Source organism: Myxine glutinosa, chromosome 3 (genome assembly GCF_964187855.1).
Source record: "Myxine glutinosa chromosome 3, kmMyxGlut1.1, whole genome shotgun sequence".
Taxonomy (NCBI): domain Eukaryota; kingdom Metazoa; phylum Chordata; class Myxini; order Myxiniformes; family Myxinidae; genus Myxine; species Myxine glutinosa.
In genome coordinates, this window is record NC_136263.1 from 5,632,798 (window position 1) to 5,657,875 (window position 25,078).

General features: G+C 49.4%; 1 protein-coding gene across 3 annotated transcripts in view; it reads left to right on the plus strand.

The window, feature by feature from the left end:
* The first annotated feature begins 10,508 nt into the window (after positions 1–10,508).
* Positions 10,509–25,078, plus strand: part of LOC137423841 (DNA-directed DNA/RNA polymerase mu) — a 135,158-nt gene continuing 120,588 nt past the window's right edge. For 2 of the 3 annotated variants that reach the window (XM_068111387.2, XM_068111388.2), the window contains exons 1-2: positions 10,520–10,731; positions 24,485–24,665. In XM_068111387.2, coding sequence (XP_067967488.2) covers positions 10,544–10,731; positions 24,485–24,665 — 369 coding nt within the window. In that variant the 5' untranslated portion in view covers positions 10,520–10,543. Of the gene's footprint in view, positions 10,732–24,484; positions 24,666–25,078 lie in introns of all 3 variants that reach the window. The other variant, XM_068111385.2, reaches the window with a different exon arrangement.

The window sequence follows — 25,078 nt, forward strand, 5'->3', positions numbered from 1 at the left end:
TCTTTTGCAATTGTTTCAAAACATTTTTCATCATTGCATGCAATGTCAGCCTTGGCTTTGATAATTATCACCTGTCTGTGCTGACGTTTGCTGGGAAGGCAACTGCAAACCACTGAGCATAACCCATGCCAAGAGGCTGTGTCTGTACCACCTGCGCTCTCTTCTCTCTCTCCTCTCTCGTCTATCTCTCTCTCTCTCTCTCTCTCTCTCTCTCTCTCTCTCTCTCTTCTATCTCTTCTCTCTCTTCTATCTCTCTCTCTGTCTGTCTGTCTCTCTCTGTCCCTGTCTCTGTCTATTTCTCTGTCTGTCTCTGTGTCTCTCTCTGTCTGTCTGAGAGAGAGAGAGAACAACAAACAACAACATGCATTTTAAGGCCACTTTCCCTGCAAGAGTGGGGGTTAGCCTTGCGGTCCCCATGACAATCTTCTCCATTTTGCCTTATTTTCTGCATCTCTCCTTGTTAACCCCCTTGCCCGCATTTCTTCTTCCACCATCTTTAGCCAAGTCTTTCTCGGTCTTCCCCTTCCTCTACTTCCTTCTACATTCATTTCCATCACTCTTCTCAACCAGTCACTTTCATCCTTCCTCAACACATGACCAAACCATCTCAACCTGTTCCTCTTCACAGCATCAATCACAGGCTCTATTCCCATCATCTTTCATAATTCATCATTTGTCTTCCTCTCTCTCAACGATACTCCACACATCCACCGAACCATTCGCATTTCCAGCCTTCGTTGCTGCTCTACGTTCATTACCCATGTCTCGCTCCCATAAATCATAACACTTCTCACACATGCAGCATACACCTTTCCCTTCAGCTTCAACGACACTCCCCTCCTCATCAGCACGCCACTCCGTTCCCGAAACTTCTTCCATGCACATCTCACTCGAGCAACCGTTGCCGAGTCTGATCCACCTTCTCCATTCAGCATGTCTCAGAGGTAGCAAAATGTTTTCACACCTTCCAGCTTCACGCCATCTCCAAGATCCAATTCAACATTTCCTCCATCTGCAGCTCCCTCTATGCACACCTTACATTGGAATGTAGCTGCCACACTGGTTAATGACCCTCTCAGACCACTGCATTTTTGATGAACCCACTCAGCGCACATTGTACATTAAATGGAGTTCACTCCGACACCCTTCCTGCACACAGCACATGGCCACTTCCCAGTTCTTTCCACCTCACCACATGCTTTACCACTTGCCATCACCTTCGTCTTTCCGATATTCACCATCAGACCTTTTGTCTCCATACATTCCTTCCACTTGTTCATCTTTTCCTTCAGTCCATCCATACTTTCCGCAATCAACACCAGATCATCTGCATACAACAACTCCCACGGTAAACCCTCCTTTACGTTCTGAGCCAGCACCTCCATCACAGCTACAAATAGTAGTGGACTTAGTACCGACCCCTGATGCACTCCCACCTTCACCTCAAACTCACCACTGTTCCCGTCCTTCGTCCTTTCAGCTGTGCGCTCTTTTTAACATTGCCATCACTACTCTGATCAACCATTCCTCCACTCCTAACTTCCTCAATGCCCATGTCAATACTTCGTGTGGAACCCTATCGAATGCTTTCTCCAGATCAAAAAACCCAAGAAACAACTTCTTCTTCTTCTCCATGTACTTCTCCTGCAACTGCCTCACAATAAAGAGCGCGTCTGTCGTTACTCTTCCTGGCATAAATCCAAACTGCATTTTGTCGATCTTCGCCTTCTTCCTTGTCCTCCTCTCCAACACCCTTTCCAATACCTTCATTCCATGCTCCAATAACTTTATCCCTCGGTACGAGCCACACTCCAGAGGGCCACCTTTCCCCTTGTATAGAGGGACGAGGGTACTCAGTTCCCAATCCACTGGAATGCGGCCTTCTTTCACCACCAGATTACAGATCTCTGCCATTCTCTTCACACCCCAACTTCCTGCTGCCTTCAACATATCTCCCACAACTCCCGTCGGCCGTCCCGCTTATCTACTCTTCATTGCTTTTATCGCTTCCTCAACTTCCTTCTCAGTTATCTTCTCTGCCGGTCCTAAAACTGGGTTACTCTCTGTGTTACCATCCCATTTATTCTCTGTATTCAACAGCATTTCCATATGTCTTTTCCATCTTCCTTTAATTCCATCTGGGTCCACAACGATTTGTCCCACTTCATCCTTCAAGCAATTCAACCCCATCACATCACACCTCTCTTTCGCAATCTGCTTTGCAATCCTGAATACCGCTCTCTGACCCTCTTCCGAATCCAAGCGTTCTCCGAACATTTTCCTACATGCCTCCTGCACCTTTGCTACCTCTTTCTTTGCAGCCTTCTTGGCTGCCTTATAACTTTCATGCTCTGCTTTTTCTGCTCCCGTTGCCTTCGGCTTCTGCCACTCCTTGAACTTCTTCTTCTTCTCGTCAATCCTATTTCCAACTTCATGAACCCACCACCATGTTTCCAAGTGCCTCGGTGGTCCTTTTGTCCATCCACATACCTCACCAACGGCTCCCAACAGACTATCTTTCATTGACATCCAACCACTTTCAAGCTCAACCACATCATCCTCTACCCTACTCAGCCTCTCTTTCAATGCCTCCCTTACTGTCACCTCTTTCAACCTCCACACTTTCATTCTCGGTTGGTACTTCACCCGCCGAGCTCTCCTCGCACCTTTCACCCTTATGTCGCAGACAACCAAGTGGTGCTGTGAAACAGCCTCCTCCCCCGGGATCACCATTGTGTCCCGGAGGTGCCCCCTATCTCGCCTACGCACCATCAGGTCGTCAACGGTTGTCGTCGACCCACCTGACGTGTATGTAACAAGCTTATTATCCTCTTTCTGGAACTGAGTATTACAAATCAACAAATCAGCTCCATCAGCAAACTCCAAAATCCTTTCACCTTCTCCATTTCTCACACCATATCTGTAACCCCCATGAACTCCCTCAAAACCGTCCAGACTCCTTCCCACATGTCCATTTAGGTCTCCTACCACAACAACTTCCTCATCTTTCATGTTTTCCATCAGCTTCTCTATCGCACACCAGAACTTGTCCTTCTCTTCATCGCTCCAATCAACCTGCGGAGCATATCCCGAGATGACGCTCACCAAGAGCTTTCCAATCATCATTTTCACCATCATCAACCTATCACTCACTCTAGTCACACTCACCACACTGTCTACAAACTCCTCAGAAAACAGGACACCAACACCATTCACGCCCTCCGGGCACCCTAGCCACACAAACTTGTATTTCTGTCCCTGCCTACCCTTCACCATTCTCACACCATTTCCCTTCCATCTCGTCTCTTGCACACAACATATGTCCACTCTTCTTCTGACCAATACTTCCACCACTTCTCCTGATCTCCCTGTCATTGTCCCTACATTGTCCATGTCCCAAACCTCAGAAACCGATCTCCACTTCGGGCTGTACCCTGCCCATATGTCGACATGGTAATTGTCATGGTTCTCTTTTTGAGGCAATGTTTTTATGGCCAGATGCCCTTCCTGACACCAACTCTCTTAGTCGCCTCTTACGACACGCAGGGATACGGTGTACCTATTCTAAACCAGGGTACACACCAGGAAGAGAGAGAGAGACAGGCAGACAGAATAACAGACCAGCCCAACCAATATACAGTTTCACAAGTAACAAACGGGGGTGAAAACATAACCTCCATTCTCCTTGTGGGAGAGGTAATTATGGTAAATTACATTAATCATGGAGCAATGGTTCATGGTGTTACATTCTGAAATTGGGAAGATGCTGATAAATGAAAGGTAAGCAGCATACGTCCCCACGACGCGAGCATACGTCCCCACGACGCGAGCATACGTCCCCATGATGCAAGCATACGTCCCCACGACGCGAGCATACGTCCACACGACATTAGCATACGTCCCCACAATGCGAGCATACATTCCCATGACATTAGCATACGTCCCCACAACGCGAGCATACATTCCCACGACATTAGCATACGTCCCCACGATGCCCAGCATACATTCCCATGACATTAGCATACGTCCCCACAACGCGAGCATACATTCCCACGACATTAGCATACATCCCCACGACGCCCAGCATACATTCCCACGACATTAGCATACGTCCCCACGACGCGAGCATACCTTCCCACGACGCGAGCATACGTCCCCACGCCGCGAGCATACGTCCCCACGACACGAGCATACGTCCCCACGACGCGAGCATACGTCCCCACGACGCGAGCATACGTCCCCACGACGCGAGCATACGTCCCCACGACGCGAGCATACATCCCCACGACGCGAGCATACGTCCCCACGACGCGAGCATACGTCCCCACGACAGCACGACATGAGCATACGTCCCCACGACACGAGCATACGTCCCCACGACGCGAGCATAAGTCCCCACGACGCGCGCATACGTCCCCACGACACGAGCATACGTCCCCACGACAGCACGACATTAGCATACGTCCTCATGACATTAGCATACGTCCCCACTACGCGAGCATACGTCCCCACGACACGAGCATACATTCCCACGACATTAGCATACGTCCCCATGACGCGAGCATACATTCCCACGACATTAGCATACGTCCCCACGATGAGAGCATACATTCCCATGACATTAGCATACGTCCCCACAACGCGAGCATACATTCCCACGACATTAGCAGACGTCCCCATGACATTAGCATACGTCCCCACGACATTAGCATACGTCCCCACGACATTAGCATTCGTTCCCACGACATTAGCATACGTTCCCACGACATTAGCATACGTTCCCATGACATTAGCATACGTCCCCATGACATTAGCATACCTCCCCACGACATTTGCATACTCCCCATGACATTAGCATACATCTCCACGCCATTGGCATACGTCACCATGACGTGAGCATATGTCCCCACGACATTAGCATACTTCCCCACGATATTAGCATACATCCCCACGACGCGAGCATACGTCCCCACGACATTAGCATAATTCCCCACGAGATTAGCATACGTCCCCACGACACGAGTATACGTTCCCATGACGAACGCGAGCATACGTCCCCACGACGGACGCGAGCATACGTCCCCATGATATTAGCATACGTCCCCACGACATTAGCATACGTCCCCACGACACGAGCATACGTCCCCACGACTTTAGCATAATTCCCCACGAGATTAGCATTCGTCCCCACGAGATTAGCATACGTCCCCACGACACGAGCATACGTCACCACGACATGAGCATACGTCACCACGACGCGAGCATACGTCCCCAAGACTGACGCGAGCATACGTCCCCACGACATTGGCATACGTTCCCACGACGCGAGCATACGTTCGCACGACGAGAGCATACGTTCCCACGACGACAGCATACGTTCCCACGACGAGAGCATACGTTCCCACGACGAGAGCATACGTTCCCACGACGAGAGCATACGTTCCCACGACGAGAGCATACGTTCCCACGACGAGAGCATACGTTCCCACGACGAGAGCATACGTTCCCACGACGAGAGCATACGTTCCCACGACGAGAGCATACGTTCCCACGACGAGAGCATACGTTCCCACGACGAGAGCATACGTTCCCACGACGAGAGCATACGTTCCCACGACGAGAGCATACGTTCCCACGACGAGAGCATACGTTCCCACGACGAGAGCATACGTTCCCACGACGAGAGCATACGTTCCCACGACGAGAGCATACGTTCCCACGACGAGAGCATACGTTCCCACGACGAGAGCATACGTTCCCACGACGAGAGCATACGTTCCCACGACGAGAGCATACGTTCCCACGACGAGAGCATACGTTCCCACGACGAGAGCATACGTTCCCACGACGAGAGCATACGTTCCCACGACGAGAGCATACGTTCCCACGACGAGAGCATACGTTCCCACGACGAGAGCATACGTTCCCACGACGAGAGCATACGTCCCCACGACGCGAGCATACGTCCCCACGACGCGAGCATACGTCCCCACGACGCGAGCATACGTCCCCACGACGCCAGCATACGTCCCCACGACGCCAGCATACGTCCCCACGTTGCGAGCATACGTCCCCACGTTGCGAGCATACGTCCCCACGACATTAGCATACGTTCCAACGTTGCGAGCATACGTCCCCACGACATTAGCATACGTCCCCACGACATTAGCATACGTCCCCACGTTGCGAGCATACGTTCCCACGACGCGAGCATATGTTCCCAAGGCGCAGGCATATGTTCCCACAACGCGAGCATACATTCCCACAACGCGAGCATACGCCCCCATGTTGCGAGCATACGTCCCCACGACATTAGCATATGTTCCCACGACACGAGCATATGTTCCCACGACGTGAGCATACGTTCCCACGACGTGAGCATATGTTCTCAAGGCGCAGGCATATGTTCCCACAACGCAAGCATACATTCCCACAACGCGAGCATACGCCCCCATGTTGCGAGCATACGTCCCCACGACATTAGCATACGTTCCCACGACGCGAGCATACGTCCCCACGACATTGGCATATGTTCCCACGTGAGCATATGTCCTCACGACATTAGCATACGTTCCCACGACGCGAGCATACGTCACCACGACGCGAGCATACATACTCACGACATTTGCATACGTCCCCACGACATTAGCATACGTCCCCACGACATTAGCGTATGTCCACACGACGTGAGCATACGTCCCCACGACATTAGCATACGTCCTCACGACATTAGCATACGTCCCCACGACACAAGCGTACGTCCCCACGTCGCGAGTGTACGTCCCCACGACGCGAGCATACGTCCCAGCTACGTGAGCGTATGTCCCCACGATGCGAGCATACATCCCCACAGGCCATGACACGACCGTATGTCCCCACGATGCGAGCATACATCCCCACAGGCCATGACGCGACCGTATGTCCCCGCGACGCAAGCATACGTCCCCACGACGGGAGCATACGTCGCCACGACGCGAGCGTACGTCCCCACATGCCACGACGCGAGCGTACGTCCCCACGATGCGAGCATACATCCCCACAGGCCACGACGCGACCGTACGTCCCCACGACGTGAGCATACGTCCACACGACGCGAGCGTACGTCCACACGACGCGAGCGTACGTCCACATGACGCGAGCGTACGTCCACACGACGCGAGCGTACGTCCACACGACACGAGCGTACGTCCACACGACACGAGCCTACGTCCACACGACATGAGCGTACGTCCCCACGACACGAGCGTACGTCCCCACGACACGAGCGTACGTCCCCACGACGCGAGCGTACGTCCCCACGACGCGAGCATATGTCCCAGCTATGCGAGCGTATGTCCCCACGATGCGAGCATACATCCCCACAGGCCACGATGCGACCGTATATCCCCGCGACGCGAGCATACGTCCCCACGACGGGAGCAAATGTCCCCACGACACGAGCATACGTCCCCACGACGCGAGCATACGTCCCCACGACGCGAGCATACGTCCCCACAACGCGAGCATACGTCCCCACAGGCCACGACATGACCGTATGTCCCCACAGGCCACGACGCGAGCGTACGTCCCCACGACGCGAGCGAACGTCTCCGCAGGCTACGACGCGAGCGTACGTCTCCACATGCCACGACGCGACCGTACGTCCCCACAGGCCACGACGCGAGCGCACGTCCTCACATGCCACGACGCGAGCGTACGTCCCCACAGGCCACGACACGAGCGTACGTCCCCACAGGCCGCGACGCGAGCGTACGTCCCCGCGACGCGAGCGTACGTCCCCGCGATGCGAGCGTACGTCCCCACAGGCCACGACGCAAGCGTACTTCCCCACAATTAATTCATAAGTTGGTAATGCAAGGAAATTTTTTTTCTTCCCTGTGCAAAGGAGGAGTAAGGGATGGAGGAATAATAAATAAATCTGACCAAGTTGATTGCGACTTGTGATGAAGTTGCTGTCTGATGCAGTAGCCGATAGGACAGGTGAAGAGTGGCAACACCGGCAAAGTGGGGCAGTTTTTGGCAATTCCTACAGTGCTGGCCATTTGCAGGGCACTCCGGGGCTGCATGTTTGAATGATCCACAGTTAGTGCAAGGCCGGGTGGTTTTTTGTACAGGCACTTGTGCTGTAGTAACCAAAGATGGCGCTGTGGAGGTGTCTGCCAGTGTACACGTGGCTCTTGATGCCGCTTTGATTTGCTTTGCGAGATCCACTGCTTTCCCCAATGATAAATCGTCAGATTGTAACAACAGGTGCTCCCTCAGCTGCACGCAAGACGTTTTTTCAATGAGCTGATCCCTTATTAACTTGTCCTGCAGTGCTTCAAATTTTCTTTGCTGTACTAGCTCTCTCAGTGCTGACACAAATTGGAGCATCGACTCACCCCGCCACTGAGATCGCTGACGAAACTGAAAGCGGTTGAGGAGAAGACTCTGCCGAGAACGAAAATGTGCAGAAAGTGCATCAACAGCCGCTTGGAACGTGTCGTTCGCCGGTTCCAAAGTAGACAACATCCGCTGGCCTTCCGTACCCAAGCAGTGTATAAGAATGGCTCACTTACGTGGGGCCGGCCTGTCTTGTAAAGCCAGTGCAAGTAAGTTTCCAATGACTGATACCATCGCCGCCATGCCACTGTGGGCTCGCCTAGGACCGGCAGGAACCTAGGACCGAACCTAGGCCGATTCGGTGCAGGTGGAGGTAACGAAATATCAGCCATCCTCGCCACCAAATGTTGTATCCAGCAATCGCAGGAAACGTACTTGCAGGTGGAGGTAACAAAATATCAGCCATCCTCGTCGCCAAATGTTGTATCCAGCAATCACAGGAAACGTACTTGCTTGTAACATCAACGGTTTAATCAGAAACTTGCAACCCAGCACAGCATGCCCATTAGGCCTCAAAACCCCGTGTCTCACTCAGCAACTCCCACACTCTCAGAACCAACCGTCACTTCCGTTTCCCATGACGTCGCTGCCGTTTCCCCCAACATATGAATTGTAACGTGTTAATTCCAAACATAACAACTGGTAAAGATGGGCTTCAGGACATCAAAGTTGACAAAAGGATGTGGGAGTGCTGTTTGATCCCACACTGTCCTTCAGTGCACATGCAGCTGATGCAGAAAGAAGAGCGAATGCAAAACTTGGTATCTTAAAGAGATCCTTCTCAGCACCGAAAGAAAACGGTCTGCTCAAACTATATAAGACAATTGTTCGCCCAACCTTGGAATACTGCAACCCTGTATGGTACTTTTGGGTGTTCAAGAGGGAATAAGATGTACTTGGAAAAAGTCCAGGAGAGATCCACAAGGTTATGACCAGATCTCCATCATCTGGAATATCCTAAGAGACTGGAATTCCTGAAACTCCCCACACTTGCTTACAGAAGGCAGAGGGCTGCACTCCTCTAGATATTTAACATCATAAACTGAATTGATCCCATTGAGGCCCAGAGGGCTGAACTCCTCCAGATATTTAACATCATAAACTGAATTGATCCCATTGAGGCCCAGAGGGCTGAACCCCTCCAGATATTTAACATCATAAACTGAATTGATCTCATTGAGGCCCAGGGGGCTGAACCCCTCCAGATATTTAACATAATAAGCTGAATTGATCCCATTGAGGCCCAGAGGGCTAAACTCCTCCAGATATTTAACATAATAAGCTAAATTGATCCCATTGAGGCCCAGAGGGCTGAACTCCTCCAGATATTTAACATAATAAGCTAAATTGATCCCATTGAGGCCCAGAGGGCTGAACTCCTCCAGATATTTAACATAATAAGCTAAATTGATCTCATTGAGGCCCAGAGGGCTGAACTCCTCTCGATCTTTAACATCATAAACGGAATTGATCTCATTGAGGACCAGATATTTTTCCAGAGGGATGATGGCTCACGAACTGGAGGATATGTTGAGAAAATGAGGAAACAGCAGTGCAGAACCAATACAAGACAAAATGCTTCTCAATGAGAACAATTACCAGCTGGAACAGACTACCGACTACCAGTGAAGATGTTCAGGCCAGAACAGTCAAGTAGTTCAAATCAGCCCTGGGAAGACGGTGAAAGGCTTTCCTCGTGAAGTATACTGTATACGCCATACCAACGAAGGACTGATGTAACGAGGGACAACGAAGCAACGCTTCAAGTCTCGATACCAAACTCCAAGTAAATCCAGGTAAATCCAGGTAAATCCAAGTAAGAATAAAATTAAAAGAAAATGCAAAAACGATTATATACAAACATTCGTCTCGTTTTAAAATAAAAACAAACTTATATAATGCATCCCGTTATTCGTGTTAATTTGTTATTGGTTAACGAAATTCAAACCTGCCAGTAATGGTTTATATCGAGCGGTGTATAGGTAACACGAGTAAGACGCTGATGTATTAACCTTTATGTCTTTAGTATTTCATTAATGTTGCAGCTAATATTGTGGTACAGTGGTCACATTAACGTATATTTTACTGAGACACGTCATTATAATAAAATATAATTCTAAAAAAACGAAGAATCATTGACTGTGTCAGGATCTGAGAGAATATGGATCCGGCTTGTTCGCCAAAGAGACGGCGGGTGGGCGATCCAGGGGCCGTCTGTGTCGAGCGACCTGGCACAAAGTTTCCCGAAGTGATGTTATTTGTACGTGAAAGCAAAATGGGTTCGAGTAGACGAGCGATGATCTCTGCTCTCGCTCGCGACAAAGGATTCGGCGTGGCGGATTCATTCAGGTTCACGTTTTACTTTATTCGATACGATAATGGCAACTTTAACGTCAGTCTTGTTCCTGTTCAAACAGTATGTTGAAATCGATAGAGCAAGAAAGCACAGTGGACTTGTAACAATCCTTCTATTGCAATACCGTGCTTCTCGGTGCTTCTTCCGGCGCGTCACCAGACACCAGGATGAACGTTTGCAGTTTCATGTATTTATTTAATTGGTCAATTAAAATTAGGTTTTATTCTTTTAACAATCAATAACGTTTTGCATGAGCATTTAGCTGCAAATGCTGATCTGAATACCGTGCACAACACAGAGTATGCTTGTCGATGGAAGCTCTTGAAGCCAGCCTGCCGCCATCATGGAACTCCAGGAGCAGTCACATAACCATTAATATGAGCAGGGTTGCCGAAGTCTTCATCAAGGACAAGTCACTTCACTTCAAGGGTTCTCAAAAGCGTGTGTGTGTGTGTCTCTGTGTGTGCGTGCGTGCGTGTGTGCGTACGTGTGTGCGTACGTGTGTGCATGCGTGTGTGTGTGTGTGTGTGTGTGTGTGTGTGTGTGTGTGTGTGTGTGTGTGTGTGTGTGTGTGTGTGTGTGTGTGTATATGTATGTATGTATGTATGTATGTATGTATGTATATATATATATATATATATATATATATATATATATATATATATATATATATATATATATATATATATCTATCTCTTACAATGATTCACCAAATGTCCGTCCGTCTGTCTGTCTGTCTCTCCGTCCGTCTGTCTCTCCATCTGTCTGTCTGTTTGTTCCCAGGTACCGCAAAAGCTGCTGAACCGATCGCATCGATATTTTGGGTGGGTAATCCTGGGACCCCTGGAGTAAAATAGGCTATAGTATATTATTTTTTCCAATTTCACCTTTGGTCTCCAGCATTTTCAGGTTATTGTCCCAGGTACAGCAAAAAACGGCTGCAACGATTTCCTGGAAGCCCTGCAGTAAAATCCTACGATAATTCACCAAAATAACATGACATGAAAATTAAAAATGGCTGAACAGTATTTCATGAACATTTCATTGTGGAATTGAGGAAAATCCTGATGAGTTACGAACCTGCCGCGAAAGCGGAAGTGGACAGATTACGGCAATGAGCTGGTTTGATAATATCCCAAAACAACCATCATTTATAACAGTATTTTGTTGAAGTATCAATTGATGATACAGCCTGGTGTTGGCTTAGCGGTTAGGGTGCCGGCTTGGGATCCTAAGATCCTGAGTTCAAATCCCAGTCGATCGCTGAATTAACACCAGGGGGGTTGACTCAGCCTCTCATCCTTCCAAGGTCGGCAAATTGAGTACCAGCTTGCTGGGATGAATGATCCCGGTGTGTACCCCGGTTTAGAATAGGTACACCGTATCCCTGCTCATCGTAAGAGGTGACCAAGGGTTGGCGTCAGGAAGGGCATCCGGCCATAAAAAAAACTGTCTCAAAAAGGGAACCATGAGGTCATGGGGCCCACAAGGCTAACCCCCGCTTTAGCGGGGAAAAATGGCCTCAAAACGATCATTCATTCATTCATTCAATTGAGTGAATACAATTACGATTTTGAATTCGTAATTGTATTCACCCAACCATACGGAACTTCACATCAGGATTTAAATATTTGTTTGTCATGAATGTTGTTAAAAGTTTATTTTTTATATTAATGCTATTTAATTTGTGATTGAAGTCATGCTGTTTGGAATGAACAAAGAGATATCGAGTTCAAGTGAATGACGAAATGCCGTGACTGTTTCTACTTTCTTAACGTGAAATTAGCGGATCGCCATATGCAGATTCGCCATTGACTGGGTATGGAACAAATGTTCCCGTTTGTTAGCGAACGGGTACGTTTTTCATGGACGTCCTTCACGAACGTGCTGTCCATGTCTGACGTGCGACTGAAGGTGCTACAGGAATGTGGTTTCATGCTTTAGCATTCGCCGTTTCTGCATTGTCTGTTGCTTCCGGCCTCCCACCCATGCGTAGTTCACCCCAGATCCACTTTTTCGAAGTCCGAGCAGTGTCCATGTGTTTTATACCTTCCCCACCCCCCACCCCCCCCCCCCCCCCCCCTTTTCCCATGCGGGAGACAAAAGAGTGGGAGACAAGATGGCGAGAGAGAGGGAAGCACACAAGCACAACAGCAGAGAATAGGGACATCGGAAGATCTGTGGGAGGGAGAAGGCTAGGGGGGAGGAGGCATGGGAAGGCGGGTGGGAGGGGTGGGAGAGGTATAAAACACATGGACACAGCTAGAATTTCCAGGAAAAAAAAAAACCACCTTTAGAGGCCATTTTTCCCCGCAAGCGGGGGTTGACCTTTTTCGGGGACCGTGGTTGTTGTTGTTTTTTGGTCCCCTTTTTGAAGCAATGTTTTACGGCCGGATGCCCTTCCTGCCGCCAACCCTTTTTGTCGCCTTTTTACGACAAACAGGGAATTACCAGTGAACTGGTACTCAATTTGCCGACCTCGGAAGGATGACAGGCTGAGTCAACCCCCCTGGCGTTAATTCAGCGATCGACCGGGATTCGAACCCAGGATCCTAGGATCCTAAGCTGGCACCCTAGCCGCTAGCCCAACACGAAAGAACTCGGTATTTAAAAAAAAAGTGGATCTGGGGGTGAATTAACGGGGGTAGAAGAGATCATGGTTTTGGATGGGGAAAGATAAGAGATGGTGGTGAACAGCTGTTTTAAAGACCTGGAGGGAGGAGTGGGATTGAAGAGAGTGAGGGAGTTTGTTCCAGAGGCAGGAGAAAAGAGGATTGAAAGAGTGTGAAGGTGAGCAGAGAGTCTTGATTTTGGCAATTTCACCAGAAGAGGGTTACTCACAGATCTTGTGCGACCTGTAGGAATATTTGGGGGACAGAGCACAGACAGAGCTGGGGGAGGTAGGCCGGATAGGAGTCGGAAGAAGACCAAAAGACCATGTACCTGCCTGCGGTGACTGAGTGAAAGGCCCTCACAATCAGCTTCATCGCGGGAGATTCCAATGATTCTGAAAGCTTTGGTTTCAACAGCGTGAAGCCGAGCTAGGTGTGAGGCAGGAGCACCGGCCCAGAGGGGAGAAGAGTATTCCATTGAGCTGCGGATGAAAGCCTCGTATGTGGTGAGGACCTCAGGTGTGCCAAGGAAGGACTTTGCACGACGGAGGATGCCCAATCGGGGACTGGCTTTGGAGGCCAGCTTGGAAATGTGGTTTTCACAGGAAAGTTCATGGCAGATAGTGAAACCCAAAAGCTTGAGTGACAGAACTTCTTGGAGAGGATTGTTGAGAAAGTAGATGGGAGGGTTGTCCAGTCGGTCGTTTTGGAGAGACATCGTAAGAGTGTGAGATTTGTCAGGATTGAAAGACATGTTCCACTTGTTTGACCAGTCTGTGATTTTGTCCAGGTCTGCAGAGAGTGAGGAAGCTGCAGACTGTCGATCTGAGGGATAAGGCATGGAGCAGCAGAGAGTGGAGTCATCAGAAAAGAGATAGAGAGGATTTTCAAGAGAGTCAGAGAGATCATTGATGAAGACCAGAAAAAGCACAGGACCGAGAACACTGCCTTGGAGAACTCCAGCCTGAACAGGAAGGGGAGATGAGAGAAATCCATTCAAGGCCACATGTTGACTACGACCGGAGAGGAAGTCCACAAGCCATGCATGGATATTTCCATGGAAACCATAGGAGTAGAGTTTGGTGAGCAGAGCGGGGTGCCAGACCATATCGAAGGCACTTGATATGTCAAGGGAGACAGCTCTGATTTCCTGTTTGACATTGAGGAACTCCATCCATTGTTGAGACAGCAGAAGCAGCATGTCCAGAGTAGAATGACCTGGTCTGAAACCAAATTGATGATCAGAGATCAAGCCATTGGAGAAAAGTAAGGATTTGATATCCGATGCAATGATGGATTCCATGACTTTGCTAATAATTGGGAGTAGGCTGATTGGTCTGTAGTTGCAAGGATCAGTTTTTGCACCTTTTTGTGTAAAGGGGTTATGTTGGCTGATTTCCAAGCTGATGGCAGATGACCTTGAGCAAAAGAGAGGGTGAAGAGAACAGTCTCTCCACCACTTCACAAATCTTGGCTTAATGGGAGTGTGAGCAGATGGAAGCTACTCCTGAGAAAAAGGCACATGAGAGCACTCCTGGAGTTGGCAAAAAGGCATGTCAAAAACTCAGAGTACGAGACAAAAGATTCTGTGGTCTGATAAGACAAAAATTAAACTCTTTGACCTGAAGGTAAATTGCTACATCTGGTGGAAACCAAGCACAGCTCATCACCCATTTAACACCATCCCTTCCATGAAGCATGGTGGTGTCAGCATCATGCTATGGGGATGATTTTCAGCGGCAGGAACTGGGATACTTGTAAGGATAGATGGAACCATGAATGGAGCCAAATACAGGTAAATCCTTGAGGAGAACCTGCTTCAAAGTGCGAAATACCTTAGATTGCAGCAAAGATTACATCCAACAGGGCAATGGCCCCAAACATACAGCCAAAGCAACACTGAAATGGCTTCAGAACAAGAATGTGAAAATCCTTGAGTGGACCAGCCAAAGCTCAGACTTTAATTCCATTGAGAATCTGTGGAAAGACTTAAAGATTGTTGTTCACCGACACGCCCCATCCAACTTGACAGAGCTTAAGCAAATCTGCAGGGAAGAATGGGAGAAACTTCCCAAATCCAGATGTGCAAAGCTGATACAGACATACCCAAGAAGACGCAAAGCTTTAATCACTGCCAAAGACGCTTCTACAAAGTGTTGACTCAGTGGGTTGAATACTTTTAGATTAGATATTTCTATATTACATTTTAATTATTTTGTAAAAATTAAAAAAGAAAATTCCACTTTGACACATACACACATATATATAATTATATATATATATATATATATATATATTGTTACGGTCCGCGGTTAAGGATGTTGGTTTGCCGAGCGGAGGCCCTGTGACCTAACAGTTTTCCCGATTCACCCGATTCACCCAGGCGTTGGCCGTATCGCGCCACAGCTATTCAATGTGGAAAACTCTAAAGCGACCGAATGCAAAGAGGAAGAAGAAGAAGACGTACGGAGGAATAACAGGTTTTATTAATTATTTTCACAAGCCAAAGCAAAGAGAGCAGTTGGTTATATACAGAAAATGGAAGGAGCAGGCACACAGTGAAATCTTTAGCTTACCTATACAAGCTTAATTAATAAACCCCAGGACAACGTTAAAGACAGACGGACGATCACACTTACACGGGGAAATGCAGGCAGGAATGAATGGCTTGGAGATGGGTGGCTTTTAGAGGCAAGGAAGGTTCAGCGGGTACTGGGCACGGTCGGGCCAGAAGGCACCGCCGTCAAGAAGCCGAGCTTTGGTCCCAAACTGCGCGGGCGAAGTTCCTTTCTCTGTACTGCTGCCTCGTGCGCTCCTTGCGTTGCCCCAGTCCACTTTTCCTGCAGCGCGGCACGTCTCACGGCGGCTCGGTCACACCTGCTCGTCTCCCGCGCATCTCCTGGACCCATCTCCGTCAAAGCTCATCTCGTATCTGCTTGGGAGCGTCCCGCGGCGGGTTATATAGGCCCCGCCCTTCACCCTTTTCGAACCTTCCCCAAACGTTCTCTCTCCACCCTCTCAAGCCAAACCCCTTGTTCTGGGTTGGATGAGCTGGGCCGACTTACTCCTCCCCTCTATGACGAGGTGGAGACCCGCCTTTCTTCTTCGACGTTACCTCGTGCGTAATGGAGTCAAATGCAGCAAAGTGGACGGCAGATGGAAATGCAGCAAAGTGCCTAAAGAGGAAATTGCAGCAAAGTGGCGAACCTGACACTTGGAAGCTGCCATGGGGCGTCAGAGGGCCTACTCATATTTAATTCGGTGCAATGAAGAGTCAAACTAGTGGGAAACACATCCTTAGCCTACACAGAGAATAAGGGACTAACTATTTAAAAGGATATATCGTGTCCTGTGTGTAGGTTTATGGAATTAACTAAGAGGACGAGCTGCGACCATTCTTTACATTATGAGGGTCAGTTACACTCAACAAAACCATACTTTTCACATTCGTTACACTTTCTCAAAATTGTTACACTTCTCAAATCCGTTACACTTCTCAAATCCGTTACACTGCACCCTCCTTTCTTCAGGGCCGCGCTCGGGCCTACAAAACTTTAACTTGGTGTGACACGTAGGTGTAATTCCCTCTACAATTAACCTGACCCTGAGTGTGACAATTTTAAAACACAAATAAATATGTCCCCCTGCTGCATTGCACCCTGCCTAACAGATTTGCGCCCACAGGATAACCGAATTACGGAATTGTTTTCAAGCTATACATTTACGGTGGGGAGCATTATTTACAGTGATGTTCTTTCTTATTTACAACGCAACCCAGGACCTGTGTTTTTTTCTTTTCTTTTCTTTTTAGGGAAACAAAGAGAAGGAAATTCCTGTTGGGAGGGAGGAGACAGCACGCATTGCATCGATGCACCAGTACCAATAACACCAAAGCACCCAAAAGCACCTAAACGCACCAACCAGTGCACAGTCATTACTGTTTGCAATAAACACACAAAAACAACAACTGGGGGTGGTCTTCTTCTTCTCTGCTGGCCCGATGTTCTTCCCGATGTCTTCTTGCTTCATGCGGCCTACTTGGACATATAAAAAGCACAAACCGTGTCCATTTTTATTTAGGGCCACAGGGGCCAACTAAGGGTGGTCCACCTGTTTGGCATAGGTGCCACCTTACCGAGGTCCGCAAGAAAGATTCCCTGGCCACTATGGCTTGTCTCCAACAGAGGTGCCCTGCCCCAGAACCTGGGGTCCATCAAGTGGTACTTGGCCGCAGAACAGCGGTCCATAAAGTGGTACATCAATGCAATGCATGCTGGTTGAGAGGGTCCTGGCACACAAGACGACCTCCGCACGCTCCCCTCAACACCCAGTGGCGCACAGTCCTCAGGTGGGAGACAAAAGGGGGGGAAAGACAGATGAGCGAGGGGTAAGGTCACAAGGGTACACATCAAACAAGGCAATGCAAGGCGAAGTACGTATGGAGAGCGAAGTGAGAAAGCTCGTCCCTACCGTACGTCACCCCCCCCTGTCACTTACTCTACCCTTGCCCTTACCCCATATTTACAAAATCTACACCTTTACAAATCCGTCGCTACCGTCACATCTTCCCCATATTTCCCCTACACCAAATTCGTCTCCACAATCCCTCTATCCAAAATTTGCCATCACCCAATTCATCATCAACCCTCATAAGGAGGAAGAGATGGAACATCAAGGCACAATGTCACACCCACGTCATGATGCGTCTCACCTTCCAACATTTGCATCAATAAAAATAATAAAAACCACCTGGCATGGTGCGGAGTACCTGTCAGCTCAGGTGAGTGGATGCAGATGGTGCAAGGATATTTTCATCCTAACTACTTTCTAAATGACATTAACACGCTTTACACTACCCGGGGTCTTTCCCTGCCAATCCATTGGCCAACTTACACTATGGGTTCTAAAAACCAATTCCCATTGACCAAACTGTGGTGCTTCTCAATTTGGGGTCTCACTCCCCCGATTCATCTCCCGGTGCCCTTGCACAATTTCTGGGCTGAGACGTGTAGCTCTCCCAGCAGGTCTACCCACCTGCACACCTCCACCACTGTAGTTGCCACCCGAGCTTACCTAGCTCCTCACCCTAACCTAACTAACTGGGGAAGGCCCCTCCTGGCTCTGTCACCCCTTGGTGCCCTCTGGCACTGGGCTACCCGGGTCCGTCCTCCGGATCCTCGGGCCCCATCCACAACTACCGGCTCCCAGAGCCCACCTGCGGCCTCACCTGGCCGACATCCTCACAGTGGTGGAGTGCCCAAACCAACTACACACACTAACAGGCTACACGCCCAGCCATTTCCACAACACTAATGCACCCATCCAAATACCATTCTCTCACCCGCACCACAGATGCCAATATCCAACCACAATTTACCTATACCCTCTACCTAACACTTACACTACCCTCCCCGGGTATTCGTGATGGGGTCCATTCTTCCCCCATTCACATCTTCGCACCATCCACTCCACTCCATAGTTTCCACCATACTCACTCCACGACCATCCATTCCAATACTCCATATACTCCATACCATTTATTCCATACACCTGTTCTCCATTCACCTGTCGTTGCACACCTGTGCAATCTTACATGGTGCCACCTGCACCCTCCTTCCTTCCTGGACCATTTGGTCAGCACAATACTCATCACCATTACTCACTCAAACACTGCTCCACACACCTGTTCAGTTGCACACCTGTGCAATCACACTACAACTCACACTTTTCATAATACCCTTCTATACACCTCCAACACTCACACGGCATCATCTAATCTACCTGTTGCCCTGCTAACTTAGTGCTCCCCGTCTTCCCTTTAAACTAAGCACATACCACGTCATTATCATCCACACTAATCTACCTGCGTCCCCACTACAGGTATCAGTCACTACCTAACCTTAACGTCACCTAAGGTCATCTTCTAGGTCCCTACACATTATCCAAACCCTCCCTCGGCGAGCTTACACTGCCATAAACCCCATAAATCTAGTGCTCCTTTGCCCCCGCTGTGAGGGATGGTGGATTGGCCATCCCATCACATGGGGCATCTCTTACTATAAATTTTGCTCGTCCAATTTCCACAAATCAAAAATTTTCCAATTACTGCCAATTCTACCCACTATTCTAAATTTCGTATCAAATCACTATCACTATTACCATCATCACAGTCCACTCACTAGTGCCTCTCGGTGCGCCAATTCACTTCCACAGCCCGGCTTCGTAAAGCCGAGCAATTAATGTGGGTTGTTTGGTGCCGGCGGCTGGATACGTCCCGCATTCGGTGCAGGGAAGGACGCTTACCCGGGCCGAGGTCCCACGCACCATCTCGGCACAGAGCCGTCCAATGGCCCGATCTCGACCTGCCGGAACGTCTCAACAAAAATGGGTCGCCATGATGACCCTTCCTATCAGGCTGCCCGCTCCGCCTAGTGGAGCACGGACGCGGCCGTTCAAAGCGATGCCCAGCGTGGATCGCGTACGGCGGTTCTTTCGAAACCGCCGTGGTTCGGATCCCCGCTGGTCCTCGCGGCACGCAAAGCTGCCCGACGCGCACCGAGGGCCCGATTCGGCTAACTGTTGTTCTAACCGCTAACCTGGTTACCGTCGATGCCTCACCTGCATGCTTACACCCCGCAGCCCGTTCCTTGCTCATACATCCAGCTGTTCCCATGCTCCTCGTCATTGCACCTTCTCTTACACACCCAGGTACACTCATTCCGCTCACAGACTTGGTCACACACCTATTGGGCTGCCCTATCGGGCTGCCCGCTCCGCCTAGTGGAGCACGGACGCGGCCGTTCAAAGCGATGCCCAGCGTGGATCGCGTACGGCGGTTCTTTCGAAACCGCCGTGGTTCGGATCCCCGCTGGTCCTCGCGGCACGCGAAGCTGCCCGACGCGCACCGAGGGCCCGATTCGGCTAAATGTTGTTCTAACCGCTAACCCCGTTACCGTCGATGCCTCACCTGCATGCTTACACCCCGCAGCCCGTTCCTTGCTCATACATCCAGCTGTTCCCATGCTCCTTGTCATTGCACCTTCTCTTACACACCCAGGTACACTCATTCCGCTCACAGACTTGGTCACACACCTGACCACCGAACACCTTTGCACACACTCGTCGTTCGCACACCTCACCAACACACCTCTTCGCGCCCCCTTCTCGGTCACCTCCTCTGTGACAACCACAGGTGTGCTCTCACTCGCACACCCAACCACGTGTCTCACTACCAATTCCAGCGTGCATTCCCACACACGCTCTACCATTCCAGGTGTGCTTCCTTCCATTCCAGGTGTACATCCTCTCTCACCTGTCACAACCAACTCACGCTCCGTGTCACTCTCACTACTTTCACCACCACTCTCGACAGCGCACTCTTTCCTCATGCACCTGTCCGTTACACACCTTTCTCGCGCACACTCTCCCGTTACACCCTCTGTAACACTCACCACAGGTGTGCATTCTCCCTCACTCTTGACAGCGCACTCTTTCCCCATGCACCTGTCCGTTACACACCTTTCTCGCACATCCTCTTGCGCACACTCTCCCGTTACTTCCTCCGTAACACTCACCACAGGTGTACACTTTCTTGTTACATCCTCTGTAACACTCCTCAGTACGTGCTTCCATGTGCTCCCTCGCACACGCGCTACGACCGACTCACTCTCGACAGCACACACACTCCTTGGCGCGCACTTTTTCCTCACACACCCCAGAGTCGGACATTCTCGCACACCTCCTCCTTCGCACACCGTACCTGTCGCACACTTCACCAACGGCCTCTCACGAACACCCGGATCCAAATCAACCCCCAAGCCGACTGAAGCTCCCCTCACATCATATACATTTCCTCGTATTTCGCCACTCACCTCGGTACCTCGTCGTCGCACCTCTTCCGCCACCTGCAAACTCTTTATTTGGTTAGTGAGCACATCATCATGATTTGAACACAGACCTTGCACATACTCCATCACTTCCTCCCTTATCTCCTTTTTAGTTTCCCTCCGTCTCTTCTTAATTTCACTCACCCCTTCTTCCACCTCCTCTAATTTTTCCTTTACCTCCTTCATCTCCCGGTGCGCCCCCTCTATCTCTTCCTCTAACGCCACTTTAACCGTTTCTATGTGCGTCCTCACCTCTCGGTCCTTCGTCTCCATTACTTCTGTCACCTCTTCCAACTTCTTCGTCAACCCCTCATGTACCATCTGACATTCCTTCTGTGTCGCTATTAATTCATTTTTAATGTCTTTTTGTGTCGCTTTTAAGCCCCCGATTATTGCAGTGTTCTTTTCCACTTGGTCCACTAGTTCCTTTTGTCCCACTGTCAGCTGTTCTACTCCCTTCGTCAGACCCTCTATGCCCCCCTGTAACCTAGCTGTATTATTCCTCACCTCTTTCTCCATACGCTTTTCACCTCACTTTACCTCCTCGTGTACCCCCGAGATCTCCTCTCTCATCTCCTCCCTCTCTTTTGTAGATGCCGCCCTCATCTGTCCCAATTCATCCCTCTGGGCATCCAGTTTGGTTTCTACCCCGATTTTCACCTCCTCTATCTGCTCTCCCATTTGTTTAATTTCTCGGGCGGATTGCTCCCCTATCTCCCGCAATTTGTCTTCCATTCTATCTTCTAGCCCCCTTAACCCGTTTTTCACCCCCTCTAACTGATTCTCCTGGGCAGCCATTCTATTTTCCACCCCCGTTAACCCATTCTTTACCTCTTTTATCCCATTGTCTAACCCCTCAAATTTTTTTTCTAATCCCTCACCCTCATTTTCTAATCTAATCAAATCTAATCGGTACCCCTCGCTTCGTCCCTCATTACCCCCAATTGCTCACCCTGAGCATCCATTCGGTTCCCCATTTCGCCCCCCAATCGCTCACTATCAGCCCTCGCTTCGTCCCTCATTCGCTCACTATCAGCCCTCAATCCCACAATTTGGTTTCCCAACCGCTCACCCTGAGCATCCATCCGGTTCCCCATTTGTCCCATTTTGGCTTCTAGCCTCTCCATAAGGGCCCCCATTTGTAACATAAAAAGGTCCGAATCCACCGGTGGCGCTGCTACGGTCGCGGGCGCGGTCGCCGTAGCCATGTGCGAGGCGCCATTTTGCGCGCCCGTAACCTCGTGCGCGAGAGCGCCATTTTGCGCGCCTGGAACCCCCTCAACCACCTCCTCCATATACATTTCCCCGAGGTCCTGGGTCGATTCTACCCCGTCTATCTCTCCCACCGGCATCCCGTCGCCTTGACCAGCCATGGCGCGATTTCAAAATTCGGGTTTTGTAAAACAAAAGCAATTTCGGTACTTTGTAATTTTGAGCGCGTTAAACGCTTCAGGTCCGAATCCGACACTCCTGACACCAATTGTTACGGTCCGCGGTTAAGGATGTTGGTTTGCCGAGCGGAGGCCCCGCGACCTAACAGTTTTCCCGATTCACCCGATTCACCCAGACGTTGGCCGTATCGCGCCACAGCTATTCAATGTGGAAAACTCTAAAGCGACCGAATGCAAAGAGGAAGAAGAAGAAGACGTACGGAGGAATAACAGGTTTTATTAATTATTTTCACAAGCCAAAGCAAAGAGAGCAGTTGGTTATATACAGAAAATGGAAGGAGCAGGCACACAGTGAAATCTTTATCTTACCTATACAAGCTTAATTAATAAACCCCAGGACAACGTTAAAGACAGACGGACGATCACACTTACACGGGGAAATGCAGGCAGGAATGAATGGCTTGGAGATGGGTGGCTTTTAGAGGCAAGGAAGGTTCAGCGGGTACTGGGCACGGTCGGGCCAGAAGGCACCGCCGTCAAGAAGCCGAGCTTTGGTCCCAAACTGCGCGGGCGAAGTTCCTTTCTCTGTACTGCTGCCTCGTGCGCTCCTTGCGTTGCCCCGGTCCGCTTTTCCTGCAGCGCGGCACGTCTCACGGCGGCTTGGTCACACCTGCTCGTCTCCCGCGCATCACCTGGACCCATCTCAGTCAAAGCTCATCTCGTATCTGCTTGGGAGCGTCCCGCGGCGGGTTATATAGGCCCCTCCCTTCACCCTTTTCGAACCTCCCCCAAGCATTCTCTCTCCGCCCTCTCAAGCCAAACCCCTTGTTCTGGGTTGGATGAGCGGGGCCGACTTACTCCTCCCCTCTATGACGAGGTGGAGACCCGCCTTTCTTCTTCGGCGTTACCTGGTGCGTAATGGAGTCAAATGCAGCAAAGTGGACGGCAGATGGAAATGCAGCAAAGTGCCTAAAGAGGAAATTGCAGCAAAGTGGCGAACCTGGCATTTGGAAGCTGCCATGGGGCGTCAGAGGGCCTACTCTTATTTAATTCGGTGCAATGAAGAGTCAAACTAGTGGGAAACACATCCTTAGCCTACACAGAGAATAAGGGACTAACTATTTAAAAGGATATATCGTGTCCTGTGTGTAGGTTTATGGAATTAACTAAGAGGACGAGCTGCGACCATTCTTTACATTACGAGGGTCAGTTACACACAACAAAACCATACTTTTCACATTCGTTACACTTTCTCAAAATTGTTACACTTCTCAAATCCGTTACACTTCTCAAATCCGTTACAATATATATATATAATATATATATATATATGAGCATACGCTGGATATCAGCACATCACTGCGTCCTTGACCATCCCAACACACACCACTGTGAGTGCTCCAGAATGAGGTGTTTTTACAGTGGCCAGGGTGCAAATCCTGCCACCAACCTCCTTGAGAATTAATACCCAATACCCTGTTACTCATTTCGCCGACTTCGGAAGGATGACAGGCTGAGTCAACTTTCACCGACTGGTATTAATTCGACATCTGAACGGGATTACGAACTCAGGACCTTAGGATCCCAAGCCCACCACCCTAACCATTAGGCCAACACCAGGTATAGTTTGACATGACAGGAATCAAACCCAGACTGAGCATCTCAAGAGTAACCGTGCTACCTCTGCACCATCCTGATTGATCTTCTTTTAGAAAGGAATAGGATATAGATCCTCTATTCATTTGGCTTGTGAGATTATATTTTGTGGTAATCTGTGTGTATTGCCTTTTCATCCACGAGGCTTCTGAGTGCCAATGAGTAGTTTGTTAAACGTTTTCTTTATTTCTCTCTGTGCAGCACATCCGTTACACACGTAGTGGCTGAAAGGAACCAGCCAAAGGATGTTTGGAGCTGGCTGAAAAACGTCTCCGCTAAATGTGGCTTGGAGGTCCTGCCAGAGGTTTTAGACATTTCGTGGTTGACCGACTGCATGGAGTCTGGCTGCCGGTTACCTGTGGAGGATCGGCATCGTCTTAAGGCATGCAAACCTGTTTGTGCACTGTGACAGTGTTTGTGGGTAACAATTCAGGCCTTTTTATTGTTGATTTCATTTTTTTATTTATCAGTGTCATGCCGAAGTTGCATTAGTCCAAAGTTTTTAAATAAATTTTTGGGATGGCCTAACCTTCACTTTAAACTGTTGGTTCTTAAAAATAATGACACTTTGCTTTCATGATCCACACATGATGATTTATCAGTGATACAGGTCCCACTACAGCACTACATTTCCACTATGGCCATGCCTGATTGGGCCAACCTTCGTTCAGGCATTATATTGGCTTTCGTGACGAGCATACAAATTTCCACATTCAATTGGGTAAATAAATATTGTATGGATGTGTTAAACAAAACTTGCTCCTTATGTAAACTAGAGAGTTCATGAAACACCTT